This window comes from Planococcus citri, chromosome 2 (assembly GCF_950023065.1).
Source record: "Planococcus citri chromosome 2, ihPlaCitr1.1, whole genome shotgun sequence".
Taxonomy (NCBI): domain Eukaryota; kingdom Metazoa; phylum Arthropoda; class Insecta; order Hemiptera; family Pseudococcidae; genus Planococcus; species Planococcus citri.
In genome coordinates, this window is record NC_088678.1 from 58,673,556 (window position 1) to 58,692,661 (window position 19,106).

At 34.1% G+C, this 19,106-nt stretch overlaps 1 protein-coding gene across 6 annotated transcripts in view; it reads left to right on the forward strand.

Annotated features, from left to right (window-relative positions):
* The window catches only part of CadN (Cadherin-N), a 108,598-nt gene that overhangs the window by 80,096 nt on the left and 9,396 nt on the right, over nt 1-19,106 (forward strand). For 3 of the 6 annotated variants that reach the window (XM_065351751.1, XM_065351754.1, XM_065351755.1), the window contains exons 9-30: nt 145-316; nt 414-711; nt 795-920; nt 3,463-3,609; nt 3,692-3,883; nt 9,800-9,990; nt 12,061-12,250; nt 12,332-12,514; nt 12,588-12,777; nt 12,849-12,992; nt 13,070-13,185; nt 13,505-13,669; nt 14,247-14,384; nt 14,463-14,649; nt 14,778-15,011; nt 15,094-15,266; nt 15,348-15,497; nt 15,580-15,885; nt 15,952-16,225; nt 16,297-16,532; nt 16,616-16,948; nt 18,887-19,093. In XM_065351751.1, coding sequence (XP_065207823.1) covers nt 145-316; nt 414-711; nt 795-920; nt 3,463-3,609; nt 3,692-3,883; nt 9,800-9,990; nt 12,061-12,250; nt 12,332-12,514; nt 12,588-12,777; nt 12,849-12,992; nt 13,070-13,185; nt 13,505-13,669; nt 14,247-14,384; nt 14,463-14,649; nt 14,778-15,011; nt 15,094-15,266; nt 15,348-15,497; nt 15,580-15,885; nt 15,952-16,225; nt 16,297-16,532; nt 16,616-16,948; nt 18,887-19,093 — 4,352 coding nt within the window. Of the gene's footprint in view, nt 1-144; nt 317-413; nt 712-794; nt 921-3,462; nt 3,610-3,691; nt 3,884-4,894; nt 5,060-9,075; nt 9,267-9,799; nt 9,991-12,060; nt 12,251-12,331; nt 12,515-12,587; nt 12,778-12,848; nt 12,993-13,069; nt 13,186-13,504; nt 13,670-13,929; nt 14,095-14,246; nt 14,385-14,462; nt 14,650-14,777; nt 15,012-15,093; nt 15,267-15,347; nt 15,498-15,579; nt 15,886-15,951; nt 16,226-16,296; nt 16,533-16,615; nt 16,949-18,886; nt 19,094-19,106 lie in introns of those variants that run through there. The other 3 variants (XM_065351753.1, XM_065351752.1, XM_065351756.1) reach the window with 3 other exon arrangements.

The following is a 19,106-nucleotide window of genomic DNA, read 5'->3' on the forward strand; positions in this document are numbered from 1 at the left end:
ATGCTATTAACTGTTACACGCGATACGGATTTTATCTTCGTTATACATAGAAGGGTTCTAAGAAAAGGAGAAAAGAAAAAATAAAGAAAAATAGAAAAACGCCGAGTATAAAAATTTAATTTCTCTTTTTCTCGGTACGTGCAGGTGAACCGCCCCAAACTGGTACAGCTACGGTCAGAATTTATACGAAAAACAAGAACGACGAAGAACCGAAATTTTCCCAACAAGTGTACACGCCGAACGTGGACGAAAACGCAGGCCCTAATACTCTAGTTACAACGGTAGTAGCTTCCGATAAAGACGGAGATAATGTCAAGTAAGTGACAAAACACGATGTTAGCGGGATACTCATCTCGTGTAAGAGGTGAGACGGCGAGAAGAATTATTACGATAACCGGTCCTTTTATTTACAGATTTGGATTCGTCGGAGGTGGTACATCTTCGGGGCAGTTTGTCATCGAAGAGATTACCGGTGTGATTCGTTTACACTCGAAACCCATCACTTTGGATCGCGATAAATACGAATTAAACGTTACCGCCGTCGATGACGGATCGTGTTGTTTGAACGGAGATCTTACCATACACACGAGCACCGCTGTTGTCGTCGTATTTATTACAGATGTCAACGATAATAAACCCGTGTTCAAGGATTGCGCTAAATATAACCCGAAAATTTCCGAAGGAACGGCTAACGGACACGAAGTGATCAAGGTGATTGGAAAAAGCGAAGAATTTAAGCTTACCGGCGGCGTAGGTGTTGCGATGGTTTCTAATTTTACGTATTATTTCACCAGGTTCAAGCTACTGATGAAGATAAAGGAGTCAATGGTCAGGTCAAGTATTCCATTGTTCAACAGCCCAACCAAAAAGGAACGAAATTCATCGTCGACGAAGAGAGTGGTCAGATTACTTCGAATAAGGTGAGTTTGAAATCGATTAGTTTTATCGATGCCTATCAATGACGCACCCGATGAAGAGGAGGTGACGAAACTGAAGCTCTAAAATAATTTTAGATGTTTTTAAAAGGGGCGATAACATCAAAAATGTGCTTCAAGAAAAATTTTACTGGAGCTAAATTTTCATGAAAATGAAAGTTTTAGAAAAAGATGGAAATTTTTGTTGAAACTCCTCTCTATTTCACATCAAAACCAAATTTTATGTGTTGAATTTTTGAAAAATTTTTGATTTTCAAATCTTGTTTATTTTTAGTGAAAAAGTTGAAATTTTGTCTGTACCAGGGTGTCTAGCTGGTGGTCATGAAAGTCATGAACAAGTCATGAATTTTGCTCGAAACACACTTTAAAAAAATTTTAAAAAGCTCCTACAATGAAAAAAAATTTAGAAAATTTGTTCAAAAGATTGGAAAATGAAACAACTTACCTACAAATTGATTTTTTTTGGGAGGGGGGGGATTTTTTAAAAAACTCATAAAATGAAAAAAAACAAAAAATTAAAAATTTGTTCAAAAAGTTAGAAAAATAAAAAAACTAAAATACTTGATTGCCTGCAAATTGTTTTTTTTATTGGGGGGGGGGGGGGGTAGGGTATTTTTATGCGGTAAAAATATTAAAAAAACGGTCATAAAAAAACCATGTAAAAAATAAATCATGATTTTTTGTTTGGAAGTTTTGTTAGACACCCTGTGTACCTTATCATTAGGGCAACCCAAAATATGCTCTCATTCAAGGTAAAATATTCAATATATATTCGATTTTTTGGGGTAAAATATTCGACAAAAATATTCGATTACCCCTAAAATATTCGAAAATATTCAAAATCAAATTTGGTATCGTTTCACTCGCCTTTACAAGCACATTACAAAAATGGCTACATCGTTGGGTTTTGTTTCCTAAATCACATGCACTATTCGCAATTTCGCAAAATGGAACAAAATTGTTGAATTAAAATTCTATTTTGATCGTCAAAAAAAGAAAAAAAATGGAAGCTTAATTTAAAATTCAATCTTCATCATCATTTCATCAATCATCAATATCATCATCATTAAAAAGAGCCATTTTTTTCATCTTCAAATTCTGTGAAAATGACGTTTCCTGTGTTGCGATTCTCAAAATGCAAAAATTTCCAAAATATTCAAAAATATTCGATAAATTGCGAAATATGTGGTAATTTTAGACAAAAATATTCAAATAGCAATCAAATATGTGAAAATATTCATTTTAAGGCAAAATATTCGAAAATATTCGAAATGAAGTAGGTCTTAAATGAAAGGCAATTTTCTGAAACGTAAAATGATTTTGTTACATTTGTAATCGGAGTGCAACAAAAAAACATTCAAAAAAATATATTGGGTTGCCCTACTTATCATTGACCTCCCTCATCAGTTGTGATTTTGAAGCGTTTTCAAAATTTCAAAATTTTTTCTAAGAGTTCAAATACAAAATTTCCTCTGGTACTTAGTTATTTGAGGAGGAGGAATTGTTTGTTCACAATCACATCAGCGTAAAAAGCTGAAATCTCGAAAAAAAAAATGAAATTTTCTGTTCCAGCTTGAGTAATTTTCTTATTCCCCTCCCCCCGTTTTCCTCAGTGTGGGAAAAAATGTGTGGAATTCAAGATGCCGTTGCTTTTTAATATTCTGTTATTTTTGTTCAAAACTTTTTTTTTTCACAAGTCATTTTTTGAACAATTATTTTCTTCTCGAAAACTTTCGCAGGAAATCTTAGGAGAAGTGGGTGGTAAAGTTGTAAAATTTATCACCGCCGCGCTGCAGCGCTGTTTCCTTTGGCTTAAAATCATCAACTTTTCCACCTGAAAGTTGACAATGATTAATTACATCGTCGAAGCATTTTCTACATTAGTTGCAAATTTCTTGCTAAAAATCGAAATTCTCGACGAAGGAAATCTTGAGTATGCTCGTGTTTGAATTTGATTAAGGTTTTCATTTTAAAAGACCGATTCTGGAATATTATCATAATTATTTCAGCCTCCAAAGTGTAAAATTCATCATTCTATAAATTTTTGATGTTCTCAAAATAGAAATTACAGCACTAATTTTGTAGAGAATTGATTTGAAAATTTGCTTAGGTGGCCAAAACTTGAAGAAAAGTTTTTTTCAGCTATGTTTTGGGTTGAATAGCTTATTAATACGCTGTTGAGGTTCATTTTTTTTTCAAATTCCAAAATAAGTAAAATGTTAAATTGAGCATTTTTGATTTCATTTTTTTATTAGGCTGTATTTTGATTTTCTCATTGTTTTACCAAATTATGTATTTTTGGAGCCAGATTTATTTGAAATTTTTTTAAAAAAATGACATTGGTTGCGCTGCTGAATTGTATGAATCTTATTTTTTTTGGTCATATTATTTGTGGTAAGGCAAGTTATCAGACGAAAATTGTGACGTCTCTATTTTCTGCTTAATTTTCTGTCCATAAAGTCACCCATCAATGTTCAATATTATCGCATTTTACTAAAATTTGAACCACTCGAACTTGTTTTTAAAGGTATTCGATCGCGAAGGCGACGACGGAAAGTTCGTCTCGGTCACCGTGAAAGCTGTCGATCAAGGTGATCCCTCGTTGGAAGGTGTTTGTTCATTTACAGTCGAGATTACAGATATAAACGATAATCCTCCGTTATTCGATCGTCAAGTAAGTAAAATCGACGCGTTGAATCAAAAAAAGCCTGGAAAATCACTCAATTAAACCCTCTTGTTATTTTTCAATTCATCAGAAATACGTTGAAAATGTCAAACAAGACGCCAGCATCGGTACAAACATTTTAAGAGTATCGGCATCAGACGAAGATGCCGATAACAATGGAGCCATTGTTTATAGCCTTAGTGCTCCAGAAAGTCCCCAGGATCTGGAGTATTTCGAAATACAACCCGAATCTGGTTGGATTGTTTTACGAAAACCGTTGGATGTAAGTTTCACTTGAAATAATGTTTCAGAATTGATTATTTTAACCAAGAACCAAACACGAAGAGTTGATAAGTTTAAGGTTGAGGAAAAAAACGAAAGTTTTTTTTCTCGACTTTCGAAGAGTTGTTAAATTAACTCGAAAAATTAATCAAAAAAAAGTGAAAAAATGGTAACAGCTTTTCTGTCCTTTGCAATTTGAGAGGACTGAATAATTCTCATAGGTGTAATTTTCATCGATTTACGTACCATATCGAACAAGTAAGCCATTTGAATAGGTTTTTTATCGCGCGAGTTGTACAGTAATTAATTAATTTTTTTGTACGTATTATGATATACTATTTTATTGTTTTACTCACTGATGCGTTACGCTGTTGTCACCACCTTTAATTTGGATATCTTGAAAAGGCTTTTTGTTACCATTTTTGCGTTAGACGCGTGTTTTTTCGATGCTTTTGAAAATTAGGGCGAAAATTTTTCAATTTTGCGCTCGACTATACATACGTTTTTCACTAACGAGTATTACGATATTAATTTTTTTCCATTTTTAATTTTTATACGTATTTTTTTTTTTTTTATCATTACCATGATAAAAATATCAAGAGCTTTTTATTCTCGGACACGAGATGATTTTTAAAGCGATTATTTTTACGTTTTATCCGAATGAAAAATTTCGGAATGGTAATTTTTGAGTTTAAATGATTTTTACTTTTACTTACATACGATAATTTTTTAAACGTTATTTTGTTTTTCTATCCTAATCATTTTCCTTTCCTTTTTTACAACATCTCCTTGCTTGGATAAATGATAAGAATATTTTAGCCAAACATGCTGATTTTTTCACCGTTTTACCGCAGGTAGCTCATACGAATTTTTTTCACGTATAATAATGGCTAACCTATGATAATTTTATTCCATAAGGTTTTTTTTTGGAGGAATATTTTGCAACTTGGCTCAAGAAAGAACGACATTTTACCGGGCGACGTTACATTTTTGTCGATTTGTGTGAAACTCGCTAATACAAAGCGTTTTGTATTTTGTGCATATTTTGCGTGCAAAATATTTTTTTACAGGAGACGACGTTATTTTTGATGTCTCGTTTTTGAGATGATAACCATACGTGACATTTTTCTAATGCAAATGGGACTTGTATACAACATGTTTTGAATATTGCAAAAAGGTGAAAAACGTAAATTCATTCTTTTTCTTCGTTATTGTGGCGTTGAACAAGCTTGAAATTTTTTTTCTTGTTCAAAAAAGCTATATGTGCATAGTTTTGTGCTTGGAAATTTCCCATCGTTGGGAATGTGGCCGCGTGGTATTGTGAGCTTTTTTTCGCTTAATTTTATTTTCGATGCGGTCGTATTTTTTTTTTTCAATGATCGATGCATTGATCATAAACCGATTTTTTTTTCATTTTTTGAAAATTCGACTAGAATGTCGAAGGGAAATTTTTTCAAAACGCTTTTTTTTCTTTATGTGTTGCCATTATTTATGCGTAATTATTCATTATTATTAAGGTAGATTTTTTCGTTCGAATTGCATGATTTGTGTTATAGGTAGTTTATAGTTCGTGTTTGGTTGTAGTTTATTGAGCTTCAAATGGTGTCATACATGTTTTACAGGGATAACGTGAATTTTTCCACAAGGACAACTGAGCTGATCATTGATGTTATTCTAGAGAAAACATTTTTACCTACATTTTTGAATCAACTCGCGAATTATTTGATGCATTTATTCGGTAAAATGAAAGTCCATCTTCTACGAACATCCTATACTTACCGAGTCGGAGAAAAAAAATACAAATGATATTTTTCCGAAAATTTACGACTCGAAATTGAAAATAAATATGAACATCAAAAAGACTATACAATACGTATCGTCCATAAAAGAAAGAGAAAAAAGTGGCATTAAAAGGAAAAGCGAAAAAAAAAAAGGAGAAAGAAAATCCCATAAAACTAAAAGGTGTATGTTTCGTTTGAAAATTTTATAAAGTAGATGTCATTTATACGAAAGTGGCCGATATGGGCACATAAAACAAAATACAATAGGGTCATAAATAATGATCTTGCGCATAAGTAACTAATCACATAGTACAAAGAATTATCGAGTCTCGAATAAACCGGAGCACAAAATTTGTTACGTTTGTTTCAAACTATCCTACGTATCTCGTGACTTATTTATTTTGAAAAAGAAATAAAAAGCCCGATGCTTAATTTAATTACGATCCAGGGGTCTTTAAAGTTGCGTACTTTTGAATGATTCTAAAATTAATGCTTTTGAATTTCTGCGGAAAGTTTTCCGGGTGGGAAAAAAACGTCCGAAATTTGGACGTGCTTTGTGTTATTAATATCGTTGAATTTCGATATTCATTTTTTATGGTTATTAGAGTTCGAAAAAGAAGAAAAACTCTAAATTGGCGTATAATTTTTTTGTTTTCTTCGAAGTCTTCTTTTTTGTTCTACTTTTTTTTTCTCTTCTATTTTTATTTCTTGTTGAAAAAAAAATATTCTCGATGCAGTAAATGGGATCCTATCTCGTTTCCGTTTTTTTCATTTCATTTTTCAGCACTGAAAGGAAAACCTTGTTGAGACCGTTTTGATTTTTTAATTTCAAAATAGCGGAGTTCTGTTTTTGGCCTTTTTTTTTGTTGAAAAAGTAGGTATCGTACCTACTTCTGCAAATTAGTTTGAAAGGTACCGAGTTGAAAAGGGTGGGGTACATTTTGTTCATAAAACTTCGTGATGCAGCATAATGTGAATTGAAAATTTACTCTTAAACATTTCATGGATTTCTGACAATTTTAATGAATATTGTTTCGTTTTTTTTTGGGGGGGGGGGGGGGGGGGGTTAAGGAATTTTAGAATTTTGATAGCCTTAACTCTTTAACCAATAAAATATGTTTTGATGATCAGCTCAGTTGAGAATTATCGTGAATCTATCCTAATGAATTATTCAAAATGAGTGACTTTTTTACTGTTTGAGCTATTCATCGTTCAAGTTCTTTTCAGTGCATAAAACCAGATCTGTAGCCATGATTAGAAATCTAACTTAGAGAAGGGCAAAACAGAGTTATTTTAAAATTTGGTATAAGTGATGGGTTTACCTACCCTAGTGGCTTCGAAAAAATTGGGTTCAAATTTGAGGATTCTCAGATGTACTCAGGGGGAAATGATTGTATCTGATCAGGTCTGAAGACAGGGTATCGAACAGGTAGTGAAAGTAGTGATTTTGAAAATCGGTGGTGAAAGTATAGTGATTTCTGGCTAAAGTAGTGACAATTTGGAACATATAATTTCAGCTTTGGATAACTACGTCTGGAACCCTTTCCTTTTAACTACTTGACTTATGAATTTTCAAAAAAATTTCGTTCATCAGTTTTTTCCTTTTCGGATTACTTTAGGTGTAACTTACTTTGAAAATGAGGCTTTTGACTCAAATGTCAAAAATAGTAAAAATATCTTTTTAAAAAAAACTGATTTTTCTTATAAAAATAACGTCGTTTTACTTCTCGAATCCTAAATTTTTCAAAGTTTCTGCCTCGCTTGGCTCCAGTCGATTCTCTTTCCTATTCCAGAATTTAAATTTCTGAAAAATTATTGCTCCGATTTAAAAAATGTCATAGCTGAAAAAAATTAATTCGTCATATAAAAAATAATCTTATCTAAATATTTTTTAAAATGATGAAATAGTAGTGATTTTCGTTACGATCAAGGCTCTGATTCCAGTAAATCTGGTCAGATCTAATTAGGTGCGGCAAACGTCCGAATCTGATCTGGTCTGATCAATAAATTGGGTCTGATCTGGAAGATCCAATCAGGTCTCCCCTATTGTATCTAATCTGGCTTAAACAGATCTGATCCGATCGAAATTTCGATCTGATCAGTTCTGATTAAATCTGGCCAGGTTGGATTGGGCCCGTGGAGTGTTCGAATCTGATTATATCGAATCATTTCCCGCTGCGTAATATTTTCAAATTGAAGGATCGAGTAAATTACATTCTCGGAGGGGAACGGGGAAGAGGAGAAAACTGGTTACAAAACTTCATGAATTTCCAAAAAAAAAAGAACACAATGGAAAATGATTAGATCTTTAAATTGAAAGATGGGCGAAATAACATTCCTAGAGAGGGAAGGGAAGAGGTGGAAAAATGGCCAGAAAATCTTATAAATTGAAGAAAAAATAGAGGGAAATGATTAGATCTGATCATGTCTGAACAGATCTAATCCGAACTGGTCAGGTGTAATCGCAGGTCAAATCTAACCCAAAGAATTTCCTAATCTGATCTGACCTCATCGGACCCCATTTTTTTGGTGTGAAAAAAAATGTCTGATCTCATCAGACTTGATCAAATCTGACCTAAATATTTCTTTTTTTGTGTTTTTGAGATCTAGATAGGACTCCCCCTGCCCTGAAAAGAATTTTTAAACAGCGGTGTCGAACTATCATCTCCAAAAAAGAACTCATTGTATGTATGAGGCTTGAATTTTAAGGCCTCTTTCCTACGTTACATTTTTGGACCAACACTGAAATCCCTTGTGGACGGAGGAAGGGAGGGAGGGAGGGAGAGAGGGAAGGAAGAAGCAGCACTTTTAATAAATTGTATTATGTAGTATAGTATGTATAGCGTATAGGTTTAGGTACTTATTTTGTTATTTCATCGATCGATTTCCTGTGTTCTTTTTCTTTTCATTCGTGTAATTTACCTACTACCTACCATCTACATGAAAGAGAACGAAAACTTGTATTAAACGAATGAGAAAAGCTCAAAAATGTAATCATATCATATGTAGATAGGTATTCGCTTGATGCATTTCAACGTAAAAAAGATCATTCTGAATAGATCCAATTACCTTAGAAAAGAAAAAGATACGACGAAGAGATATTTGTATAGAAAAATACATATTATCATGCATAAAGCTACCGCTGCTGTGTGCATATAAATAAATAGCATTATACGTATATTTTTCTTTTTCGTTAGTAAGTTTCGACGAAAGAAAATTGTACGTAAGGTATTATTCGTAGATGAATTAACTACGTTATTTTTTTTTTGCTTTATACGTGAATATACACCGAATGTGGCGTGTGTCGTATGAAAATAAGTGTATGTGCGCTATGTTATTGATTTTTTTTTTCATTTTCGATTTCTTTGTTTATTTTGTGTTTATTATTGGCTCCCATTTTCTTGGTATATAGCGAGACAAGTACAGACTGCGTGCTCGAGCGTCCGATCGAGGCGATCCGCCGTCATACGCTGAAGTAGATGTGGCTTTGGAAGTGGTAGACAGAAACAATAAACCGCCTATATGGGATTTCAGCATATACGGCCCCACTCGCATTAAAGAAAATGTCACTGTTGGTACGGTTGTAACATCAGTAAAAGCAAGGTTGGTAAATTTGTCGATATGCGACTGCGAGCCCGGCAATTTAGCTAAAATTTATTTGTATTATTCTACTAATTTCGGTGGATTTGCGGTCTCTTTCTACGTCTTTCTGTCTGTCTCTTTTTTTTTCATTTTATTACAGTCTGTCTTTATTGACTGTATACACATTAATATAACTAACTGCGTGTTTTTACTATATTACTTTTCTTTCGGATTATAGTTGAAATTTCTTCTCTTTATCCAATTTTTAGTTGCGATTATAATAATTATCTACTTACGTAATATTGTTAGTGAATAACGAACGGTATTGACTGATGTAACAACTCTTCTTGTTATCTATTTTTTCCCCCAATGGCTCGTATTTGCAAATGCTTCTACGAGGGTGAATTAATATGGAAGAAGCATTTGTAATACGGGTAAAAACGTGTGTGTTTTTGAATTTTTTTTGTTTTGTTTTTTAAACCAACGTGTTTTGTACACGTAATTCTACGTATTTGTGTATGGTTCTGGAATCATGTAATTTACGTGTAATGTAGCGAGAAACGTACAAATTGGAAGTAACAGCGCAAGACAAAGGGTATCCTCCTTTGTCACGTTCTGTGGAAGTCAGAATCGAAGTAGTCGATCGTGCCAACAATCCTCCTGTTTGGGATCACACTCTTTATGGTCCTATCTACGTTAAAGAAAATGTAGCCGTTGGTGCAAAAGTAGTATCTGTTAAAGCCAGGTCTGTCTTCATTTTTGTTCTCAAGAGAATACTATTTACCATAGTATAGCCGTGAATTTTTTTGTTTACTTTTGCACGGCATTTTGTTTGCGAATTTTTGTTGTTTTTTTCTCTTATTTTTCGCCTGAGTAATTTTTTCATTTTTTTTTTTTTTTTTTTACATTTTTCAACATCTTGCACGCGCTAAAACCGCACAAATCATTGCACGAGTGCGGTTATTTTTTAAGCGATGCGAGATCTTTTTTTTTTGGTAGATTTTTGGCCGTTGATTTTTATTTTTATTTTGGACATTTTTTCAAATGCGAATTTGAATTTTTTAGGAGTTTTTTAATGTGTGAAAACGCGTTTTATTATACCTAGTTGAAGTTTTTTCGCGATATTTTGCGGAATATCTATAGATTTTTGTGATGAGTGAATATCGTAGTTTTTAAATTTTTTTTGAGAGTAGAGCTAGTGAGGATTTGACCAGAAAATTGTTTAGGTAGGTAATTTCGGATTTTTTCAAACATTCAACGAAAAAATGTTTGCACTTGTCTAATTTTTCAATTTTTTTTTTTTGATATTTTTAATGCGAAAAGTTTTTTTTTGGTCCAAAATTTGTGGCGGAAGAGAATTTTTTTGACAAATGTGCAAACATGTTATTCCAATCCGGTTTCCTTGAGAATTTCATTCATATTTTCTCCTCTTTCCTCGCATCAAATTGTTTCATCCTGAAAATAAATTTTATTGAAAGAAACACACACTTTGATTTTTATGCCAATGATTTTTCTGCTCGATTTTTGTTCTTGTGTGATTAAAAATCCCAGAAATAAATGCAAATAATTTCTCCGTCATTTGGCAACGCCCTCCTAAAGTTTGACCAAAGTCAAAAAAATGAAAAAAATGTTTTTTTATCGTTAGATTAGGATACGTTTTTGATGATGCTAAATCCAAATTGACGTTCAATTTTTGGATACGATCCTCTTTCCCCCTCCCATTACTTCTCAAATTGAAAAAAAACAAAAAAATTTTAATGTTTATGTTATGAATTGGAAGAAAGTTTTAATTTAATTATACATTTTTTTAAGTTCACAAAAAAGTTACAAATTGATGTGAAATGATCCCGAGGAGAACCCTTGTGTTTTTTTGGGTATTTTTTATGGAATCCTCGATTTTATTTCATCTCGTCTCTTTCTCTTTATCCTTTCTTCGCCGGAAAAGTTTTATTCATAATAGGAAAATATTCTTTAGAGGGATATTTTATTTTTTCCAATACTGGACAGAAATTACAACGTCTGTTTCTTTTGCATTTATTTTGAGTACCTAGGTACCTATCTCAAAACCAGAGATCGTCCTTCCTTCACTAGCTCTGACGAATATTTTATTTTTTTACTGGTTTCTTATCTGCAAAGAAACCATCTCGAAGGCGATTTTTGTACATATTTTTTTGGCGAAGTATCTACAGTATTTTTGGAGATGGAATTTTGCATACTTATACATAACTAGTTTTTCTAGCTGAACTAACGTTTGAAGTTTTGGTTTTGGTATTTATTTTGTTTTATTTTTGTTGAGCTTTGTTTATTTATACGGAATATTTTATTATTTTTACACAAGTCGGTACGTGTAATACGTGCCAGAATTTTTTGTTTTTTCTCGCTTTTATAATACATAGTACGTAATCTGAGCGTAAAACGCTTTTGGTAGAGAATATAATATATTTTTTGTTTTACGATTATTTTTGTTCTACCAATTTGCATGATATCGATACTAATGAAAATATTTTTGCAATTTTTGAAAATTACCTGGAGTAGCACGGATGTGATTTGATTTTGAGATGCTACTCTGTGTAAGACAAGACTGAAGGTGAAGGTATTTATGTAAGATGGATGTAGGCGCCGAGCACTTGACCCTAGGTGGAGAATTTAGCGCTCTGATAAATTTCTTGATATTTTTTAGTCGATTTGTGTATATTAGTTCGGTATTTTCGCTTTTCAATATAACGGTATTTGAAGCGTACTTTATTTATTATCAGTCCTTTACTGTTATTTGATTTCATGGAAAATATTAATTTTGTATTTGTTTGGATTTTAGCTCCGGTATTGAAGGGAATCCGTTTGTGTTTTATCGATTGATGCCTGGTTCTACTGCCCAAACCAATAAGTATCATACGTTTTACCTGCAGCAACGTCCGGAGAATGGGTTCACTTGGGCTGATATAAAAGTTAATCATCCACTTGATTATGAGACGATCAAAGAGTATAATTTGACTATTCGTGTCGAGGTAAAAAATATTCCACGATGTTTAAAAATAAAAAAATTCCCAAAAGTGGAATTATTTTGTAATTTTTTGTAATTTTTTCAGAATAATGGAGCTCAGCAATTGGCTTCTGAAGCTACAGTGTATATTATGATAGAAGATGTAAACGATGAAATACCTTTGTTTACCGAACGTGAACAAGAAACTGTACTGGAAGGTGAACCAATTGGCACTAAAGTTACTCAAGTCAATGCTATTGATAAAGATGGAACGTTCCCCAATAATCAAGTACGTTTTTTTGTGAGCATCTAATCAACCATTTTGGTACATTGATAAGTATAATCACAATGTTGTGTTTCAGGTTTACTATTATGTCGTTGATTCGCCGAGAAACGAGGGCAAAGACTTTTTCGAAATAAATATGCAGACTGGAGAGATCTTCACAAAAACCGTATTCGATAGAGAGAAGCAGGGAGCTTATGCGTTGGAAATCGAAGCTAGAGATGGTGCACCCTCAGCTCGACCTAACAGCCATGAAGTTCCTAATTCCGGTTCGTCTATAAAATTTAACTGTTTTACCTCAAATGGACCGGATGATTGATTTTGTTTTTTTTTTCTACAGTAACGAAATTCATTCGTATTGGTATCGCTGATAAAAACGATAATCCGCCGTATTTCGATAAAGCCTTGTACGAAGCTGAAGTCGACGAAAATGAAGATATTCAGCATACGGTACTTACTGTCACTGCGAAGGATCACGACGAATGTGAGTTATTAAATATGGATTTTTAATAATTTTTTGAATAATTCGATTTTAATAAATCGTATTTATGTCCTTTTTAGCGTCTCGTATTCGTTATGAAATCACTAGTGGTAACTTGGGAGGTGCTTTCGCTGTGAAGAATATGACCGGAGCTATTTATGTGGCTGGACCTTTGGATTATGAGACAAGGAAACGAGTATGTTGTGGTTTTTATTATCGTCAAGATGATCTATATTTTATTTTCCATTTCAGTTTTGGGATTTGAAACAAAATAGACTAATGAAAATTTATTTTTAAAAATTTCACATATTTGAAATTTTTTCAAATGAAATAATTTGTACAAAACTTTTAAATTAATTTTTTGAATTTTTGAATTTTTTTTTCTGGTTTTTAAACATTATTAATTTCATTTCATCCTGAAATCATTAATTTTGAATTGAAAAATATCTCAATTTTTTCATCCATGATGTAGTTTAATTCTTAATTACATACCTAATTGTGTTTTTTTCCCGAAGTACGAATTACGTTTATCGGCCTCGGATAATTTGAGAGAAAATCACACTACGGTCGTTATACACGTGAAAGACGTTAACGATAATCCTCCGGTATTCGAAAGACCTACGTATCGAACTCAAATCACAGAAGAGGACGATCGTAATTTACCAAAATCCGTCGTCCAGGTCTAAAAACTCGTTTAAATGGTCGCAATTCGATGACGAAGCTTTTTGATACCCGCTTAGCTTTTTTTTGATTTTGAGTTGACATCAGCTCGAGTAGAGAACACGTTTTTTCCGGTATCTCCCCCCTCACATTTTTTCTTCTGTTCATTTTATTTCATTTAGCAGCTTTTTTGTATAATTTATCATTTTTTTTTATTATTTATTTATTTTTTGGATGCGAATGCTTTTTTATTATTTTATTATTTTGTGTAATTTGCTAGTACGAGTTGACTTTGGTAGCATCGGATAGTTTGAACGAGAGCAAAACCATCGTCGTCATACATATAAATGACGTTAACGATATGCCGCCCATATTTAGCTCGCCGATATATTCGGCTGTGATGGAAGAAGAATCTCCTGGCCCGTATCCTTATAGATTACTCGAGGTAGGCGATTTGTAGAGCTTGAGGAGATGGCGTTGCTTGCGTATACGATGCGTATACTTGATGTATTTTGCGTCATTGAATGTGATCTTATTTTCATTACGATTTGCTGTAGAGTTAGTGGTTTTAATGTGGTAATTTGTTAATGGTAACAGGTAAAAGCAACCGATGGCGATAAAGATCGACCTCCTAACATCGTTTATTTCCTTACTGGTCAAGGTATCGATCCGGATAATCCGGCTAATAGTAAATTTGACATTAATAGAACATCTGGAGAAATCTACGTTCTCAAGGTGAGCTGATATTTCATACAATTATCGACGTAATAGTCTTATTTCAATATTCGTGAATTAAATTATGGTTTTTCGCAGCCTCTGGATCGTGATCAACCTAACGGACGACCTCAGTGGAGATTTACTGTATTTGCTCAAGACGAAGGTGGCGAAGGTTTAGTAGGTTATGCTGATGTCCAAGTCAATTTGAAAGATGTCAACGATAACGCCCCGTTGTTCCCTCAAGGAGTCTATTTTGGAAATGTTACCGAAAATGGAACCGCCGGTGAGTAAAAAGTTCTATCCTGGGCTTTGATCAATTCCCTGCCTTTGTACGTCGAAATAAAATACGTATGTGGTTTTTGTTCCAAATTGACGTCTAATTCTAAATTTTTCAAATTTATCATATTATAGGTATGGTTGTGATGACGATGACTGCTGTTGATTATGACGACCCATCGGAAGCTTCAAACGCCAAACTGATCTATTCTATTGAAAAGAACGTCATAGAGGAGGAGACAGGATCACCGATTTTCGAAATAGAACCAGATACCGGTGTGATTAAAACTGCTGTGTGTTGTTTGGATCGCGAAAGAACGCCAGATTATTCGATACAAGTGGTGGCCATGGATGGTGGAGGGTTGAAAGGTTAGTTTTTTCGGCTGAAAATTTTCTCGTCCCCAAGAAAGGAATTTCATACTGATGATTTTGGTTCGTGGTGCTTGATTAGGTACTGGGACGGCTTCTATACGTGTCAAAGACATAAACGATATGCCTCCGCAATTCACTAAAGATGAGTGGTTTACGGAGGTAGATGAAACTGAAGGTACTGATTTACCAGAATCGCCCATTTTGACCGTCACCGTACACGATGAAGACGAAACGAATAAATTCCAATATAAAGTGAGTAATTTAGTGACCAGTTATCCGTCAAGCGAGTGAATATCGAATCAGACATTTATATTCATTCGAATTGTCCAATAGGTAATCGAAAACAGCGGCTATGGAGCAGATAAATTCACAATGGTACGAAATAATGACGGCACAGGATCTCTGAAAATAGTCCAACCTTTAGATTATGAAGATCAGCTTCAAAGTAACGGATTCCGATTCAGAATTCAAGTCAACGATAAGGTTAGAATCTGAAACCACCTTTTTTCCCCTCCTGATTTGGTACATATTTGATTTATTTAATTTTTTACCTTGATTTTTACAGGGCGAAGATAACGATAACGATAAATACCACGTGGCTTATTCTTGGGTGGTGGTAAAACTACGAGATATCAACGATAATAAACCGCAATTCGAAAGACCCAATATCGAAGTATCTGTTTATGAAAACGAAGAAATAGGTAAAAGCTTAGAAACGTTCAAAGCCACTGATCCAGATCAGGGTGGCAAAAGTAAGATATCTTTTGCCATCGACCGATCTTCCGATAGGAGAAGACAATTTTTGATCAATCCAGAAGGCACCGTTACCATTCAGAGACATCTTGATCGCGAAGATACGCCCAGACATCAAGTAAGTCATTGAAATAATCATCTGATGAATTTTCTATTGCAATATTACTCACAAAAATGTTTCCAGGTGAAAATTCTGGCCATAGATGATGGCGTACCGGCAAAAACAGCTACAGCTACACTGACTGTGATTGTTCAAGATATAAATGACAATGCGCCAAAGTTCTTGAGAGATTATAGACCAATTTTACCAGAACACGTGCCTCCTAGAAAAGTAGTAGAAGTTTTAGCCACCGATGACGATGATCGATCGAAAAGCAACGGACCTCCGTTCACTTTTAGATTGGATCCGAATGCTGATGATGTTATTAGAGCGTCGTTCAAAGTTGAACATGATCAGAGTAAGTGGAATTTGAACGATTCTGAACAAAAGGGTTCTGTTTTCGTGATACTAATGCGGATTTATTTACAGAGGGTGCCAACGGAGATGGAATGGCGGTGATATCTTCGCTAAGGTCATTTGATAGAGAACAGCAAAAAGAATATTTGATTCCTATCGTTATTAAAGATGCTGGTAATCCGGCTATGTCTGGTACAAGTACTTTGACTGTGATTATAGGAGATGTAAACGATAATAAAATGCAACCTGGATCGAAAGAGATACTGGTTTATAACTATATCATGAAAAACGTGGATTATTCTGTTCCGGTGAGTGATTTTGCACTATAAATTTGATAAAATTTCGTCTTTTGTCAGTTTGAAGATTTAAATATAAATTTTTACTTCTTTAGGGTCCTCCACCGGATGTTGAAATAGGACGAATCTACGTGCACGACTTGGATGATTGGGATCTGGGTGACAAAACGTTCCACTGGGATGGATACGAACACCCATACTTCAAATTGGCCGAAAACACCGGAATGATAAGCATGAGACCGGATACTCGAAACGGAATTTATCATTTGAAATTTAAAGCGTTCGATCGAAAGCACACTCAGTCCGATATAGCAGCCAATGTAACCGTAACTGTTCGAGATATCTCGCAAGAGGCTATTTTGAAATCAGGATCTGTTCGAATTGACGGAATCACTGATGAAGATTTTATTCGAGTGTGGAATTACAGAGTAAGTTTTCGTTCAGCTTCTAACTAACAAGGGACCTCTTGAGGTGCCACACTCCGATTTGAACGGGACTGCGATTTTTGGAAAGAGCACAGTCTAAAACCCGCAAAACCAAATTTTCAGCTGCCCAAGTTCATTTTTCGATTTTTGAAAATTCAAAATTGACTGTGTTTGGCGATTTATGCTTTTTTTTAAAAAAGTACGTACTTGATCAATAAAAATGGTCAAAATAAGTCCCAAAACCAATATTAATTACCCAAATCCAAATTTCACCATTTCCAGCCATTCTGGAGCCCCCAGCACGATTTTTCAATTTCTCCAGAATTTTGAATTTGCTCCTTTTTGACCGGCTTTTTTCAAAATTAAAAAATCAAATGATAACCTTTTGTGAGGAAATTTTTGAAATTTGCGCGAATCGCTGTATTTTGTGTGTAACTAACCCCCCCAAATGAAAATTTCACAATTTCCAGCCATTCTGGAGCCTCCAGCGCAATTTTTCAATTTCTGCAGAATTTTGAATTTGCTTCAGAAGGCGTGAATATGCAGTTGGGCAGCTAAAAATCGAGTTGTGTATTCTACTCGACCTGTTTAACGAGTTCATCTACATTTGAGCCGGTTTCGAGAGCGACACTTCAGGAGTGGTTTATTGACCAGCTTTTTTCAAAATTAAAAAATCAAAAGATAACAGTTTGTGAGGAAATTTTCGAAATGTGCGTGAATTTCTGTATTTTTTCAAGAACTAACCCCCGGAGCGCAAATTCTACCATTTCCAGCCTTTTTGGATGGAGCGAGAGTGACCCCCTCAAAAAACCTTTCTTGAGGATGTCACTCTCAAAATTGGCCCAAATGTGGAAAAACTCCTTAAACAGGGCGAATGTGATATACAACTCGATTTTTAGCTGCCTAACTTTATATTCACGCCTTCTGGAGCAAATCCAAAATTCTAGAGGGATTGAAAATCGCGCTGGAGACTCCAGAATGGCTGGAAATTGTGAAATTTTCATATGGGGGGTTAGTTATAGACAAAATACAGCGATTCGCGCATATTTCAAAAATTTCCTCACAAACTGTTATCTTTTGATTTTTTGGATTTTTTAATTTTGAAAAAAGCTGGCCAAAAACCCACTCTTGAGATGTCACTCCCAAAATCGGCTCAAATGTAAATAAACTCGTTACACAGGTTGAGTATAATACACAACTCAATTTTTAGCTTCCCAACTACATTATTCACACATTCTGGAGAAAATTCAAAATTCTGGAGAAATTGAAAAATTGCGCTGGAGGCTCCAGAATGGTTGTGTAAAATTTTCATTTGGGGGGTTAGTTTTGGACAAAATACAGCAATTCGCGTGTATTTTAAAAATTTCCACACAAATGGGAAACTTTTGATTTATTTTGATTTTTTAATTTTGAGAAAAGCTGGTCAAAAAGCCACTTTTGAGGTGTCACCCTCAAAATCGGCTCAAATGTGGATAAACTCCTTAAACATGTTGAGTTTAATACATACAACTCGATTTTTAGCTGCCCAATTCCATATTCACGCGATCACACCTTCATCTGGAGCAAATTCAAAATTCTAGAGAAATTGAAATTTTTGAAAAATCTCACTGGGGTTTCCAGAATGGCTGGAAATGGTGAAATTTGGATTTGGGTAATTAATATTAGTTCTGGGGCTTATTTTGACCATTTTTATTGATCACTTACGTACTTTTTAAAAAAAAGCATAAATCACCAAACACAGTGAATTTTGAATTTTCAAGAATTTGCCAAAAATCAAAAAATGAACTTAGACAGCTGAAAATTTGGTTTTGGGGGGTTTCAACTGTGCTCTTTCCAAAAATTGCAGTCCCATTCAAATCAGAGTGTGATACCTCAAGAGGTTCCCTTGTAAGATTGTTGTTTCTCATCGAGGATATCTAAACAATTATTTTCACCCTGTAGACTCAGAGCATCTCTAGAAGCAAAGCTGACCATTTCCGCGATAAATTGGCCAATATTTTGGATACAAATCGAAACAATATTGACGTGTTTAGCGTTCAGCTGAGACGTAGATATCCTCCAATTACCGATGTCAGGTTCTCTGTTCATTCATCGCCATATCAAGATCCAGTGAAATTGAACGGACGTGTTTTAATGTACAGAGAAGAAGTAAGATCCATAA